Source organism: Papio anubis, chromosome 4 (assembly GCF_008728515.1).
Source record: "Papio anubis isolate 15944 chromosome 4, Panubis1.0, whole genome shotgun sequence".
Classification (NCBI taxonomy): Eukaryota; Metazoa; Chordata; class Mammalia; order Primates; family Cercopithecidae; genus Papio; species Papio anubis.
Window position 1 is genome coordinate 41,011,075 of NC_044979.1, and position 17,295 is coordinate 41,028,369.

Sequence of the window (17,295 nt, forward strand, 5' to 3'; positions counted from 1 at the left end):
AAAAAAAAAGCTTTGATCTGTAACCCTTGGACTGAACATTCCAGTCATTCATCTTCCAAAATTTCAAGTGCAGGATTTGGTTGTGGTTTGAGTTTACGTCTTTGAGACACAGCTTGAATGTCTCGATTTGATTTTATGCATTCGACACATTTTTAGGGATCTGGTGATTTCACAAGGGCTGTACCATATGGTCTTGGTGAGGTGATAGATTTTCACATTCTGGAAATTGGCAGCAAAGGGTAGGAACCGAATTAGATGTGGGAAGGGAAAATTAAGAGTTTGGGCCTAATTCACTCATCTCACGAAAAATCTTCTGAGACGTGTAATTCCCATAAAATCTATTTTTACAAAGGTGGCTTTTGTTTGGTTGTTTTTGGTGTATATGTGCACGTGTCCTCACACTAGGGAGTAATTTTTAAAAATTGTCTCAGAAGTAGAGGGCATGACATTTAGCTTTTAAAGCTATGACATTTAACACTTCTTGGTTAGTCCTTCAGGAGAGACTTCAGACTTGGGGGGGTCATAGGATATAAAACAGCCCACTACACGTTCCCCGAAAAGGAGATTGTATAGAAAGTTAGGAGCTGAGGGGCTGGTGCCTCGTACTAAAAGAAAACAGGACAGACAAATCGTTTTCATCTGAGAATTGTTTTTGGAGAAGGACTAGAGTCAACGATAGAATAAATCAGAGCCAGGTGTGTATATATATTGGGAGGGTAAAAATACCCTGGCGGCAATGAAATTTAAGAAACAGCAATTTAAGAAGAAAGGGGTGCCCTATGTGATTCCTTGCGGTGGGATAGAGGGAGCTGAAGTGTAGGATTTTCCCTGATCTTTCACAGAATTCAGATTCAGGAGGCCTGACATTTAATCCGGTCTGTGCACGGATTTCTCCGGCGTGGTGGGGGTTCTGCGGAATGCATTGCTCCTCGGGCGCTTTCTCCCTTCACCTCTTCCGTGGTCTTTGATCCCCAGTCCGCGCGCAGGGCCGCAGCGGAGCCAGGTCGTGCGCCCATTTCTCGCACCGCCACGAGCCAGCGGCTGGCCCAGCCGGGCGCGGGGCCCGGGGCGGGACCGAGGCGGGGCGCTGCGGCGCGCAGCGGGTTAAGCGGCGAGGGCGGTGGCGAGGGGCGGAGGGAGTGCGGCGGCTCCAGGCTTCCCGCGCCCGCGTCCCGGACAGCAGCGGGTTAAGCGCCGCCCGCGCGGAGAAGGCTGAGTCCGGAGCCGCGGCTCCGAGCTCGCATTCGGATCCGCTAGAGCAGGAAGATGGCGACGGACGGCGCGAGCTGCGAGCCCGACTTGTCCCGGGCCCCGGAGGACGCGGCGGGGGCCGCGGCGGAGGCGGCGGTAACCGAATTCCTGGGGCGGGCGCGGGGCGAGTGTAGACGCGGGCTGGGGGCGGCGCCGGGGTCCCAGCCGGACCCGGTTCCGCACCCCCGGGGCGTTCCGTAAGCCCGGGACCCTCCGGTGCCCCTTTCTCGGGGTGCCCACACGGCGGAGGCCGGTGGGAGCGGAGCGGCCACCCGGGCTAGGGATCCCTCCTGTCCCTTCCGCGCCCCACGGGAAGCGGCCTCGAGTCACTCGGTTCTCCCAGCTCCCTGCGTGAGTCCAGTGCGACCCCTATGCCCACTCCCTCCGCTGCGGTCGCTTCTGACCGGGGGCGAAGGTTGGGACGTGTTTCCTGGCGAATTTGACCCCCCATTGTTCACCTCTCGCTGCGCGTGTGGTTGCGAGCGCTTGTCTCAGGGGTGCCTGGTACCGCTCAGCGGACCCGGGAGAGCAGCTTGGGGGAGGTGGGCCATCGCCCAGCAGGTGTGGGGATGCCCATTGTGTGCATCTGTTCCTGTGCTTTCGGGGGGCCCATTGGGAGAGGGCTCTGTCCTGCTGCGGCGCTGCTGCCGCTGAGGCCAGCGCTTTAGGTCCTAGCAGCCTGCTGCCCCATCACTTGGTGGTGGTGATTGGGGTCGGGTGGATGGGTTAGTTCTTCCCAAGGCGATGCCCGGGAGAGGTGGAGGTTCTGCACCTGGTTTCAAGACATTGTTCTTCTCTGGAGTCTAGTAGCTGAATGAGCTACCATTCATGACTGGTCCTTCCTTTCACCCCCCTGAATAACCCCGTGTAGAGACTCGCTGGTGGTTTCCAGCCTCTACCTTGGGGAAGGGCTGGACTCACATTTCCTGGGTAGAAAACGTTCTGAGTGTTTGAGAAGCAGCTTAGCAGGAGCTGCAAGGAGCTGCAGAGAAAGGCAGATCTAGGAGCGCCTCCCACTCTGGCCCGATCTGGCTGCTCCCGCCGAAGGATCGGGGTGGGATGGAGCGAGCGGGGCGTGGACGCCCCCTCTCTTCCTCTCAAGACCTGAGCAGAGTCCGTGCAGGAGCAGGAGAGGGCAGGGCCGGGCGTAAACAGCCGGGGCCGCTTTAACTTCCTCCCACCCTCTGGAGGTAGGGCTTTCTGGAGAGGGAGAGGAGAGATGTGGAGGAAGGTACTTGGGGTGAGAGGAGCTGAGCCTGGGAAGGGAAGGAGAAACCGAGAGGGGGAGGAGGACTGCTGATTTCCACTTGCAAAACTGGCAAGTTTTGATTTGAACTTTTGGGAAAATTGAGTTTCCATTCTTTGCATAGAAAATGAGAACTTTAAGATTTCAAGCGAAACCTGCCCACTTATGTGAATCAGCTCCCCACTGTGGGGCACAGTAAGGAAACTAGCTATTGAGACAAGGCTCTCTGGCAAGTGGAAATGATTTGGTGCCTTCATCCCCAAAAGGTGGGAAGGGGAAGGAAGAGGAAAAAGAAAGAGGGTGTGGGGTGTGTGTGTGTGTAGGGTGTGTGTTTCCTGTTCCCCAGGAAGTTTGAATTTGTTTACTTAATCCACTCAGGATGGGTTTCTATTACCCTCAATATTTTAATCACCTGACAACCCAAACACAAATATCTGACTGATGGTCTGTAGAGCTGATATATCGTTTTGTTTGGTTAGATCGTAAACAGAACCCAGGTCGCCAGGAAGATTTCTGTGTTAACAAGGTCAGTGTTCCCTCTCTTCTGTTTAAAATTTTCAAGTCTGATTTTCACTGCTGATAGTTGGGGATTTGATAATTTCACCCTTGTTAATGGGCAGAGCCATGGAAAATCTGCGAACGTGAACCTTCTTTGCTATTTCCATAGAATCCTTTAGGGTTGCGAGATGCAGTAAGGATTCTTCATCTAGTAGTTTAAAAAATAGTAATAATTTCTGACTTTTTACTAAAACTTTGATGATGGCTTCTTATGTAGAATATTGGGCATTTTATTTTACTTCTCCAAATAGTTTTGACTTCATAAGGCATGGTTCTCTCTTATCAGCCTCTTTACCTGTAGACTGATTTTAAAGTGAAAGGAAAGCTAGTGTAGAGGAGTGATATGTGTCATCATAATTGCTCCTTAAAAATCAAAGGCGTTTTAATGCACTTTGGGTTCTTGTTGACTGATAACTTAATTTTTATTTTAGTGAACAATTCACTTTGCATTTTGGAGATTTGTTGAATTTCAAATTGGTTTACATATTGTGATTTTTATGTATACATTTGGCAGTAAGGAGTCAATGGAAGCTCTGAAGCAGTAGGCTATTTTTGAAAGTGAGTGTTTTCAGTAAGCTTTGACTATTTAGATTGTTGCTTAGAGACAAGCTTAATTTATAGTTTTCAGTTTAATATCATTTTTAGTGGAATGTTTTAAATTTAGTTTGTGATCCTCATTCTTAGCTGTTTAAATCCTGAAAGCATCCCAAGTTTAAGGCTGGGTAACAGCTACATTATTCAATAGGATCATATTAATAGTCTTTGCTGTGAACCATGCCGGGAAACCTGGGTTATTTTCAGTGCCCTGGCCAAATGTGATGACTTTTATAGGCCATATTGCTGTTTCTACTCTGAAAATAACTCCTAATGGATAAGGCAGTATGGAAAACAGAAATCTTCATGCTTTTTATTGTTACCAAAGAATTTTGGAGTGAAAGGAAAATGGAGATCTTTTGAGAGCTATATTTGGGAAGCCAACCAACATTCTTGTCATTCTGAGCTTTTCTGGAGCAGCTAATATGCAAAAAGGTATAAAATTTGTTGTCATGGTGACAGTGACAAAGAAAAACTTGGACAGTGATTTAAAATGCACAACAGTGATATTAAACAAATTAACAGCTGGCAACTTGAAAGTTTTGTTTTCCAGGTGACAGTATTGCATGTAAATGCACTGGAAAGAACTTTCGTAGCCAATTTCACTAAGTGTTTTTTTAAACTAAATTATAGTTATATGGCAGCTATAGAATGTTGAAAGTTTTGTAGCTTAATTTTTAAATAGGAAATAACATACATTTAACACACATTACTGAACACTTACTGAGATACAGGTATCATGAGTGTCATCTTTGCTCTGCTAAAGTAATACATTCCAGTGATAGAAACTGCCATGTGCCAAGGAATCAAATTGGAGATGATGGTGTCATGAGAGGCACAAATGATTTTGCATTAGAAGTTTGGAGAGAGACAGTCATAGAGAGGGTTCCTAGTGGATGGATCTAGAAAATTCCATAGAAGGATGACATTTGAGGTAGGCCTTGAGATTGAAGGAGGATTTGGACCAGCACTGCAGGAAGGAGTGTGTGAATGTGGCCATATCCTAGGGAGACACACGCGAAGGGCTTTCAGCGATGAGCGAAGAGGTTCCCATTCTGGTCGCAGTTATATGGTTCAGAAAAATAGCTTGGAAGTTGAGGAAATTGACTGGAATATTTTTCCAAAGATGAGAATATAACTGTTTCCAGTGTCCTGCATTTCACTCTTTTTTTTCTTCTTCTTCTTAAATAATAGGTTGTAGGTTGCTGTTTGCCCCAGTTTTTGGACTTTATTATTATTGTCGTTGCTGTCTTTGTTATTGTATTTCTCACAGGAACAATTTTGTTTAGAGAACAATTGTCCTCAGTGATTGAATCCATGCCTAGGCTAGATTGCCAGTTGGTTCTATCCTTGTGTGTTTCACATAACTTTATGAGGTGAGAAAATGTTTCACAGCCTTGGTACTTAGACATTTACAAATATCTGATGTTGATCATGTGGGCAGCAAGGCTGTGGCTGGGAGAGAGCAGCCTCCACCTCCGAGGAGAGTTGTGTAAAGCTTGTAAAGGAAAGCAAAGGTGCTTAGCACAATGCCAGGCACATGGTAAGTGCTCCACAAATATTCATTGAATGAAGAAAATGAAAGGAAGCTCACCAAGAAGTTGTGTCATAAAACTTAATGTTGAGTGGCTAATTGGAAAACTCACTGTGTGTGTTACCAGCTAGCTTATAGTGAAACTATTGGCCTGTGACTTGTAATAATTAACATTATAGATATTATGGATCTTGATCCAAAAAGATGACCCTAATTCTTATTTGTAAAAATTTTCATCTTAATACTGCCCCTTTCCAAGCCGCTTTTCTTAATGACTTCTTAGATTCGTTATAGAGGTTTTTTAAAAGTTTAATTTGCAACACTATTAGTTTTCTCTTTGGATTCTCTGTTTTCAAAATGATGATTGAGGCTGCACCACTGCCATCCTGCATCCTTCCAATAATAGAGTCAAGGCCACATCACCCATTGGGGTGTGGAGGAGAGAGAAGATGATTGATAGGGGATTAAGAGAAATGTGGGGAAGTTTGGAAACAGGAAGAGGGAATAAAAGGAAAGATTGGGCAGGAAAAAGGAGGTTAGGCAGGCTTTAGAATAGTCTGCAATTGCACAGAAATGTGGAACTGGAATTTCAGCATTGAATGTGCCTAGGAAGGATGGAGCAGTATCCCCCAGCTCCATTTACTTTGCCACCGAAGCCTGTCTGAGTATTGCTTTAGAAGGATACTTTATTTGAACACACTTGATTACATTGTTCTCTGTTGGTGCTCCTTTGCAAAGCTTGTATAACGTGGAAAAAGAGATTTGTCTTTTCTCTTGGTAGTTAGGTAAGGAATCAGAGGACAGGTACAAGAGAGGATGATGATATTGATATTGAAAGATTTTTAAAATTTTAATGTTTTAAATAACTTACACAAATAATGAGATCATATTATTAATGCTGTGTACAGTATGATGCCTTCCATATATAAATCCTGATTTTAGAGTGGGGGGAGATACTCTGTTTAAATAAATTGTTAGTAACCAACTAATATGTTGGAGATCATTTTAAAAGGTTATAGTAAATGTAGTGTAGTCAAGGTAACATTGCTATGTGGAGTGGATACTTGTTTGCAAATGATTTGGTTTTGACATTTTTATATTTCATTGAAAAGACAAGATGGTTCCAAAGGCCTGCCTGTTAATTTGGCCCAGCCTCTTCATTTGAAAATCAGCATGCAGACATTTGCCACCTACAGATAATCAAGACTATTCTTTAATGCATTGTAAGCTTCCTAAAGGATGGTTATTACATCTGAATGTCTGCTTGCCCGTGGAGCTGATCCATGTCCCATGTCGGGCTGATGTATCATCGAAAAACTGAGTTAGAGTGAAAATAGACGTTTGTATTGTTTGAGGTATGGTCCTTTTTTTTCCCCTAAGGAGGAAATAGAGACTGCGGGGAGATCTGAAAGGAGGAAAAGGGAGGTAGCTGGGCTTAATTATCAGAGGCTGTCACCCCTGACTGAGCCACTTTTCTGCCATTCTTTCCAGCTTTCTCTTAGCTAAAATTAGTCACATCCATTACCAGGTTTCCTTCCTGACATTGTTTCCTTGTCAGTATTACCTCCTTTCAATACATTGAATTTCTTGTCTTGCATGGAAGACCCCAGACAGTGTGGTTGATTTGAGGTGCATGACCTTGGAGAGCTGACACCAAATAGACCCCATGTTCTCTGTGCTATATGTTGTTTTAAAGCAGAACATCAAGCAGCTTCCCTAGTTGAGGTTACTCTAGATGATTTTTGAAACTCTGAGTCAATGATCTAATACAGTTACTTAGTTGCACCTAGACTGGGCTGAAACATTGTATCTTAGTAAGATGGATGTACCTGAGACATCCTTTGCACACTTTGTTTGCATACTGTGTGCAGTAGACATTTTATACCCAAAGTGTATATGGTGGGTCGGGGCAGGGGGAGCACGTTGGATAAAATAAGTGAAGAAGTAATATTCTTACTGTCCTGACACATCTAGTAGGGGTGAGAAAATAGAGTTAATAGAGATAATAAGTTTACTATGAGGAAATGCACAAAGCTGGACAGGATTAACCGCCAAGTGAAGTAATAGAACAGATTTTAAGACTGAATGGAGAGAACAAGAGATTTCTGGAGTCTGGAAAGGCATTCAGAAGTGGGGTTTGAGCTATGTGCTGAAGAAAGATAGTACCCAGATGAATCAGAGGAGAATCCATTCTCTTAGGAAGAGCAGCATCAGAAGTAGGCAACCCCATCACAAAAATTCTTTCCTCCTTGAAGAGAGAGAAACCAGGAAGATAATCTCAAGGCAAGAAGTAACTTCAGAGATTTGAAAATAGTTTGAGATCTTGAGAAGTATGTACTTTTCTTCATGAAAACCCTTATAATTAGCTGAATTCTTAACATAGTGCATGTTCTTGTGTACCTAGAGAGGTGGATTTAATTTTTTGCATGTCGGTGATACAGCCTTTGCATTGTGATGGTGAACTTTCAAGATGATTTCATTGCTTTTACTTCTTGATAGCCCTTATTCATCCCCAAAGCATAAAGCTTGCTTACATAGAAAGTTCTAAATGCATTATTAATTATTAGCATGCACTATTAAACTAGGAGGAAAATAGTTTTTTCTGTAACTTCTGAGCAAAGAGGCAAAATCAGTTTTCCTCAAGTACCTCACAAAGGCTTTTAGACTCAGGAAATGACCTAAATAAATTTCCTCAGTCCAGTAATCCAGTTACCCTGATGGTACATGAAATCAGGACATTTAGGGGCTGGAGGAGATTTAAGAGATCACTTACTCCAGCATCCTTATTTTTACTGATGGAAAACCTGAGATTCAAACAGATGAAGTGATTTGCCCTACTTTGCTGATTGTTTCCTACTACATCACTCATCACCCCACCTTCCAGTCTGCCTGCTTTCTCCTATGTAAAGCTTACTGATGGAAAATAGGCACAACCTGCTGGATATTAAACTGAAGGAGAGGCTCTTGGTGTTGCTGGGAAGAGCCAGATAAAGTGCCTGAGTTTGTATTTAGTTACCAACATATCCCCCAGCAACCCTGATAGGACGGATGTATTTGAGGAAAGATCTGAGGGGTGTCTCTGCCACCGTGGCTCATAATGTCTCCTGAAGGCATTCTGATAACCAATCAATGTTGGTTGGTTCCACTAATTCTAAAACGATATGGGTAAGACTTTTCTATTAATATTTAGCCGTGTCTACTGAATTCCCCACATAAACCTAGTGTTTTAGATTTGGGGAGGGGCAAACTTGGTATTGGCCTGTGTTCAATTCTGGAAATTTAAGATGGCTTGATTCAGCCAGGGTCTGTTTTGTCTATTCTGTCTCTTTCTCTCTCTCTCAGCCTGTATGAGAAAAAATCCTCAAGAATGCCCTCCCCACACTTGCCCCAAGTAATTCAGAGCTGTTCAAAACTACAGTGTTGAACAGTTGAGTTTGGGATTATTTCTCCTTTCTAATTTTTACATAATATATCATATATATATATTATATATAATTATATGAGTATAATTTTAAATTTTAAATAAATTATAATAAATTATAATATACAATAGATTAACATACAATAAATTAATATATATGACTTGTATCCCAAACAAGACATACTTTGTATTTGATGACCAGATTCTGGATTGGTTGAAGCTGCCATGTCAGATTTTTAAAACCAGGTGTTAAGCGTTTTTTCTGGAATGCTTTTCCTGGCAAATGTAACAGGCGGAAGAGTGGCCTGTGGAGTTGAAATCTGTGTTTTTGTTTTGTTTTGTTTTGTTTTGTTTTTTCTTCTTTGGAGATGGAGTCTTGTTCTGTCATCAGGCTAGAGTGGCACAATCTCTGCTCACTGCAACCTCTGCCTCCTGGGTTCAAACAATTCTCCCACCTCAGCCTCCAGGGTAGCTGGGACTACAGATGCACGCTGCCACGCCTGGCTAATTTTATTTTTTAATTTTTTTTTTTTTTTAATTTTAGTAGAGACGGGGTTTCACTGTGTTGCCCAGGCTGTTCTTGAACTCCTGAGCTCAGGCAGTCCGCCGGCCTTGGCCTCCCAAAGTGCTAGGATTACAGGCGTGAGCCACCGTGCCTGGCACAGATCTGGTTTTATTTTGTTTTTAGCTTCTTTTCATCACTAAAAAATAAGAACTGGATTTTTCTTTTTTAATTGGCAAAGGCAAGTTCAATAGTAAACCTCGGTCTGTGAACATGTCTGCTCTAGTTTTTTTCTGGGGGGAGTTGGGGATTTGGGAGTCATGTTTTCATGAGTGCCATGACAGAGACCTTAATTTTTTGTGTGAGTGGCAGCATTTGGATCTGTCCTGTCTTCTATCCAATTTGAAAATTAGATTATCAGTGCAGTCTTTTATAAACATATGACTTAAAATAATTCGTTTGGCTCTTAAACCAAGAAACTTTAATATTTTTTCTATAAGTACTTTTGTACCATATGCATCTAACATTAATGCCACTTCATTCATATATGTGTGTGTGTGTATATATATATATTCTAACAAAAATACAGTTTTTTGTTAGAATTTTTGCTTCTGAGGTTATTTTTCTAAAAATACTAAAGTGCTTTATATTTATTTATAAAATACTTGGAGTCTTAAGGTCTCCAGCATCTTTTCATGCACAGTACTTTGTTTTTACCTTGTTTTGCCAGAATAGAGTGGAAATGAAAGGTGTTGACAATTTGAAAATATTATTATAATATTTGCACTATGAAAGGCCAGGAATTAGTAGAGAAATTTTACTATGACTAGTAGCGGAGAAATGGGGGTGGAGACAGAGAGAGAAGAAAGACAAGCAGACAGATGCACTGTATGTGTCAAACAGTACATCACTTCATACGTTGTGATGGGAGACAGATTTATTTTTTAACATTCTGTGTGACATAATCTATGGTTTAGCAAGAACCCTTGTACCAATATTTTTTATTTTAATGAATTTCCCTCTTTATTGATGGTAGTATATAGAAAAACAGAAGTTTTGGCTGTAGGTCACATGTGTTGCTGCTGCTGATGGAAGCAGGGCAGGCTCTCCTGACTCTAATATGAATCAGGATCTTGGCAATGTCTTTCATAATTTATTAGTTTTTAAAATGGAGCACTTTGCTTATAAAGCTTTGGAGAAGCAGGACAATAAAATATACAATTAATTAAAATCTTTAGAGCAACCAGCAGCATCATTAATAAAACATTACCCTCTAAAGCACATAAGAATTGCAGCTTACTCTCCCATCTCAGTGGGAAAAACCAGGATAAAAGAGCCTGTCTTTCATCATAGCCAATAAACTGAGTTTATTGGACTTGGGCTGGTAGATTTTCAAAGAAATAGGCTCCTGGCCAATACCCTACTCCTCTCTACATGAAACATCTGGGTTAATAATAACAACCGCCTGCCTTCATTTGGCACTTACTTCATTGATATGTTCTTGTTTAATCCTCACAAGAATGCAGGGTAGATGTTAGGATTTCCATTATACAGATGAGAAAACAGAGGATGGCATGAGTTATAGAAGTGCTCCTCAGCATGTAGTCTGTGGACCAGCAACATCAGCAGGAGCTTGTTAGAGGGGCAGATTCACAGCCCCACCTCAGACTCACTGAATCACAATTTCCAGGGGTGGAGCACCGCAGCCTGTTTTTTCACAAGGTCTTAAGGTGATTCTTATGCATGCCAAAGTTTGAGAACAATTGGTTTATAAGACTTTATGGACACTACTGTGTAGTGGGAGCAGAGATTGGGACTTGGTACGTTGGATTTTACTATTCATAGGGAGCATCTCTAAGAAATCTTTGAAGTAGGAATCCCTGAGAACTATACATGATTTATGCTTGCTATAGGTTTTCCTCTTCTCTTTATCCTTAGCCCTTACCTTTCCAAATAACTTCTCTGTCTAGTGTGTATGCAAAAAGAAATAATTTTAAGAGAGAGATCCTTTTAAAATCTTTCTTGAGAGAACCCCCTAGCTCTAGTCTCTTTCCCCTTTGTACCATCATCTCTTTCCAGAAGATTCTTTTGAAACTTAAATGTTACCGTTCTGGTCATGCCTGTTTGAAAGCCTCTGAAATAGTTTATTGTCTTTACTATGTATACTTTTGTGTCTTCACAGAAATAGCCCAGTGTTCATGTTGGCTGATTGATAGGATGGTACCATTTTTATCTCATCTCAAAGAGCTTATTCTAGAATGTTGGTGCCATGCTGGTAAAGTGTGAAGATAAGTCATGGCATTTGGTCATATATCCTCGTTTTACCATTTACTGGTTGCATGCTCTGCATATATTATCTGACTTTTCTGAGTTTCAATTTTAAAAATGGAGATGGCAATATGGTGTAAATTAGTCAATTCTCTGAGACTACTTTGGAAGCCATTGGGTGCTATGCAAGTGTGAAGTAATATTCTGGCATGTTTTGAACAATGGCTTCTGAGGGTGAGTGTACAGACAGATTTGGGGATAAATGTTGTGTTACCCTTCTCTATGATGGTGACTGGGCTTGTCAAATGAGTCTGTGTACAGAAGGGAGGAGCAGAGTGTGCCTGGTGGAAGGAGCTCAGGCTTTGGACTCACCCAGGCTGACTGTGAACTCACTCTCAGCTTTATCTCTAAAATAAATGCCGGAGAACCTACTTGTAAAATTTGCTGTGAGGAAGGAGGTTGGAGCGGAAGACAAAAGAATCGAGAGTCAGTGGTATACCTATGAAATTTAAAGCCTTAAGAGGTTGGATGCAGTCGCTCAGGGAAGAAATCTACAAGAGAAGACAAAAGGGCTGGAAGAACCTTGTGTGAGAAATTATGACCCCCTCCCTTCCCCCCACCTCCCCCCCACACACACCTAGGGCCCTGGTGCTGACTTCAAGCTGTAGCTAGGTCCCTGGAAGTCTCACTTATTCCAGTCTCAGCTCCCTCCCAGGCCTGCCAAGAAGCTACAGAGGCGTTCATAAGAAGGCACTTTGATAACCAAACAGCAGGGGTTCCAAACTCACCGGACTTTGTCCGCCCAGATGACCACATATGAGTGGCAGTCCTGGTTTCTTAAAAGTGTGTGTGCCTGTACTGTGTGTGTGTGTATGTGTTGGTGGGGGAGGGTTGGCAACATGAGGAATGTGTTCCTTCTAAAGGGGCAGCTATTTCCTGGCTCTGTGCATTATTGCCGTGAGGAAATATGAATCTGGAGTTACCCAGTCATCTGACATTTGAAGGCAAGCCAGGGATCTGGATTTTTTGGTGACATCTTAAGATTTTTTAAATGTCGGCTAAATGAAAAACAACAACGATGACAAACCCACTTTGTGACCCAAGTAACACACATCTGTAGGCCAGATTTGGCTGCCAGCTGGTGGCCTCTGCTGCAGAGTGTGTAAACATGACCTATTATTATTGGATGTTCTGGAATTTATAAAAACCTCCCAGGAGTCTTTATGTTGGGGCCCTTCTAGGAATACATCCATGCTTTCTTTGCTTCTCTTGAAACTCCCCTACTCCCCCAAGATATACCAGACCTGTTTTGCTTCAGACTTCGGGGACTTTAAATTTGTGCTGTGTGATTTGGAGAGATTTTGAGTCTGGGTGTGCAGGCAGGCTGGGGAACTATAGCTCCTTGGAGAGGAGAGTTGAGAGACTGGCGTTATAGTTTTTACCTCTCTCCTAGAAGGTCATGGCATAGATTGTCTGCTGCAAATAGTACCCCAGTGCCTCTTGGATCTGCTGAGCCACTGGGATAAAAATGATCCATTGCATAACTCTTAGGATGTGTGTGTCTTCTTTAGGAAAAGATTTTTCATTGCCTTGTTTTTTTATGTGTTACAGAAAAAAGAGTTTGATGTGGATACTCTCAGTAAATCCGAGCTGCGGATGCTCCTCAGCGTGATGGAAGGGGAGCTGGAGGCCAGAGACCTCGTCATCGAGGCCCTGCGGGTAAGAATGACACAGGACTGGGTCTCCATGCTGGGTCATCTGCTTTTTTCAAAGAGCCATTGGCAAACCTTCTTTTTCTTAATTTTTGAATCAAGTAGATATAAAATGTTACATCAGGTCAAAATGTGCTCTTCACCCCAAGCACTAACCCATAACCTTTATAAGCCCAAACAAACACTGAAGTCAGATAGATGGTCATTGAAATGCTGGGAGCTGAGAGTAGACTGTGTAATGTGGGAAACTTGAGGAGTCAGCTGTACTCGTTCAGAAATCCTTTTATGTTTCACATGTTTATTTGGTTAGAAACATGCATTTTCAGAAAATTGCTGATTTGGTATCCTACATGTATGTGAGGGCAGTGAGGAAAAGTTGAGGTTTATAAAAAAAGATTGCTGGTAATATATGTTTTTTCTTCCTATAAAAATTATTATTTTATTTTTAGAAACTCATGAGTTAAAAAGTAAATGTTTATCCATACCTTCAAAGTGTTAATTTTTTTGATCTTTCAGTAATTTTGAAATATTTCTGTAATTGCTTACAAAGAATTTATTACTTAATAGCCTCAATAAAATTTTCTTTTTGAAAAAACAATGGTTATTAGACTTTCTTGATGCAGTTTTCCAACTGAATGTTCTGGATCTTGCGTTTGTTTTGGTATGTAGATCAAACAGAATTTGGTGCTTGTTTTTGTCCCTCTTTTCTGTTTAATAGTTTGTATGTAATTAGTTATCTTTTTGGCTCTTGGTCATTTGACCAAGAAGGCTATATTTATTAGGTATGGGTTTATCTTATTTCACCAGGGAATTGTTTCCCCAAACATTGTCTTGGTAAGTTTAATTTCATGTACATATGAAAATCTGTGGAATGTTAACACATTGTTGCCTGTGACAGGAGCTTATATGGTAGAGGAGGGAGGTGGTAGTGCTGGATGGTCAGACATAATAATGGAAAAGGTAGACATGGGGAGAACTCAGTTGTGTGGGAAGAAGAGATAGCTCCTGAAGTCATGTCTTCAATGTATTTTCATAAACCAGAAGTTGGCATAGCAGATGTAATGATTATCCCTCAATTTGATTGCAGGAACAAATTGCCACAGAAAAATGGTAGTATAGTTGTACTGTCGGCAAGCCAATATTGAGTTGAAGGTGTTGCCTTTTGAATGACAAGTTCTGCTAAGTAGACATTTGCAGTTTGGTTATGTTCATCCTGTTCCACATTTAGAACATCTTGTTACTGGCAGATGTATATTTTCCTGAATGAAATTTTTGGGAGAGATGCTGAGGCAGCATATAACTAACATATGTGCCCCTTAGCCCAAGGACAGAACAAGGGCACAGTCAGCTGCTGAGGCCAGTAGTATAGCCTCTTGTGGTCAGATAGAAGTGAAGGGCTCGAACTGTGCCTTAGATATTTTTTTTTTTTTTTGGTCCTGTGTTAACCTATGAAAGGCATCAGCACTATGGAATTCCCCACTAACATCAATGTTTGAACGTTTAATGAAGTCGGTGTTTTTATGTATCACCTTAGCGACCACAGGTATTTCTCTTTTTAATTTAATTGCAATACTTGGAAATGTTGAAATGTAAGAGTAGAGGTAAAAGCTTGCTAATAATCAGCACTTGCTGAGTGGACATTTTTCACAGAATCAAGAAATGTTAGAATTACGAGGAGCCTTAGATGATGTCGTAGGTCAGTGTTTTGCCTCCCTATCAGATGTGATGTCTCCTTTTCATAAAATATTTTATCACCTTCTTACTATCCTGCAATGAAATTTGTGGAGAATTGCATGTATAAGTAGGTTCTGTTAAAACCAGTACAAAGATAACAGGAAAATAGTTAAAATAAAATATGATATGCTCAATATATAAATGCTCAGACATGACTGTACTGAAAGACATGATAAAACAAACACATGGCTATTTGAACCTATTCATGGCATTGACGTGAATATAATAGTTGCAAAAGAATCCTGATCCCATCCTGCTATGTTGTTTACTCTGAGTCAGCAGATTTGTGGTGGGCGAGGTGATTTTCTGAAATGGTGAATGACTTAGTAAAGTGGCAAACAAAAGCACATACATACACAGGAGTTGAATCCGTGGAAAATTCAGTTTGTTAAAAATTAAATTGACTTGTTTAATAAGTAGAAAGGAGTTACTCTCTAACCTGGTCATCTAGAAGGTTCAAGTGAAAGGAATGAACAGAGAAATACTTGAACGTGACAGAGAACACAGCACAGTTCCTTTAATGTGTGGAAAGGAACCACATCTTTGCCGTGCCTCCCCTAAGTGCCCATCACTGTGAAAATAAAAAATGCTAGTCCATTTCCAAAACACATCCTAGGGTACTGCTCCTGTGGAGAACCACTGGCCAAGACCAGTCTCCTTTGTGTATAGATAAAATCAAACAACAAAGCCTGGAGACTTCTGACTTATCGAAGGCCACAGATATGGCATGCATAAGAGCTTCCAGTTCATTTTCACACAGCCTCCCACGTGGAACGCGGTGTATATGGAGAATCTTAAAGCTTTTTTGGTTTAAAATTCAGAATTGTGATTTCTTTATTTGGATGATTTTTTTTTTACAATAGGTAATAATGTCATCTTCACATACCTGTGGTAGCCATCATAGACTCACCGTGGTGATGTACTGATTGAATGTTCCCTGGGACATGCACAGTCCCAGTGTGTCATCTGTTTGCCTTTTCCTGTAGTGGTGGAATGTAGCTGAGTGACTAATGCCCCAGAAAGAAATTGGGAAAGAGAGAGGCTGTGAAAGTGTCATTTTAATTTTGTTTTACATTATGAGATCAATTTATTCCGAAATCAAGAATCAAAATCTCCTCACTCAGTAATCAGTGTGCTGCTATTCAACTGTGAAGGAAGTGCATCTTGGTTTTTTTTTTCAGCCAAAATTAATATTCCTCTGAAAATAGTAAATAGTTTTGAATTTAATATATAAATTATAAAGATACCTAATTTGTACACTGAACTTTATTACATTTAGAAATGATTTTGTTGTGAGACGTTAAAATTCTTTAGAATTTTAAATCTTTAAACATATATTTCAGATGAAGCTGTTTTACTTTTTAAATTATGCTATCTTGATGCTTTGATTTGAAGTTATTAAAAATTGCATACATCATTGAATTAATGGCAACGGACTTTTCAAAACAATCCATAAATATAATTTGGAATGGGGAAGATGTTAAGAGATTGCAATATATATCTTGGTACCTTTGCTATTTTCATATATTTAAGGTATAGATATTTCCTAGTAAAAAAAGTCCATGACAGTATTGAAGACATTAATTTTTAAAAAGAGCGATATTGATGGAAAAATCTGAATTGCATAAAGCTGATTAACTGAAGTATATTTTAATTGATTCTCATGGGAAATATTTAGTTTGTCAACAATTCCTCCATATTCACATAGAGTAGGAATAAATCTTTGAACAAATAGATACATTCAGATAAAGCCCAATGAAAAATACTTTGTAGTTCAATAAAGAAGGTGCCTAAAGAGAAGCAGCCGCATTTTCTGAATACCGAGATAGGCACAGAAGCTTCTGAATTAAATTTAATTGACTATTCAAAATCTGAGTACACAATTCATACAGAAATCCGTGATTCAAGTTTAATTGTTTACTTTGTGGAGTCTTCTGGCCTTTGTTTCTTTTTTCCTCTTGCTACTGGTATTCTTACAGGTATCTTAGTCAAAGAGAGACAAAGTCAAGATGATGAAAATGCTATAACTAGATGAAAATGCTATAACTATAAAATTTTAAAAGTCAAAATTATGTGCTTAAGCCTACATTTTACAGGGCCCAGCCTGCTATCATTAGCATGAGTTTACATAAATATCATTTAAACAATGAATTCCTTTGGCAATTATCTTCAGATTTTTTCTGTGCCTTTTTCCTTTTAGATTGGATAACTGAGATTGACCATAATAAACCCATGGCAATTCTTCCTCCTAATGTTCATATAAAGTAACTATATAATCTAGACTTTCAATTATTATTTGCATTGTCATGTTTAAAAATTATCCAGTTTAACATTTCTTCAGGTAGAATGCATTTATCACCCCAGTAACACAGGACACTATCAGTTATAGAATTGCCTTGTACAGGTGGCTGTAAGAAAGAGACTCAACATACAGTAGATTAAATAAGGTCATTTCTCTCACATGACAATCTGGAG

At 40.7% G+C, this 17,295-nt stretch overlaps 1 protein-coding gene across 3 annotated transcripts in view; it reads left to right on the top strand.

Annotated features, from left to right (window-relative positions):
• Positions 1–1,174: 1,174 nt before the first annotated feature.
• Positions 1,175–17,295, top strand: part of CTTNBP2 (cortactin binding protein 2) — a 161,672-nt gene continuing 145,551 nt past the window's right edge. Inside the window, 2 exon segments of one of the 3 annotated variants that reach the window (NM_001168715.1) lie at positions 1,175–1,347; positions 12,986–13,093. In NM_001168715.1, coding sequence (NP_001162186.1) covers positions 1,267–1,347; positions 12,986–13,093 — 189 coding nt within the window. In that variant the 5' untranslated portion in view covers positions 1,175–1,266. 3 annotated transcript variants of the gene reach the window in all.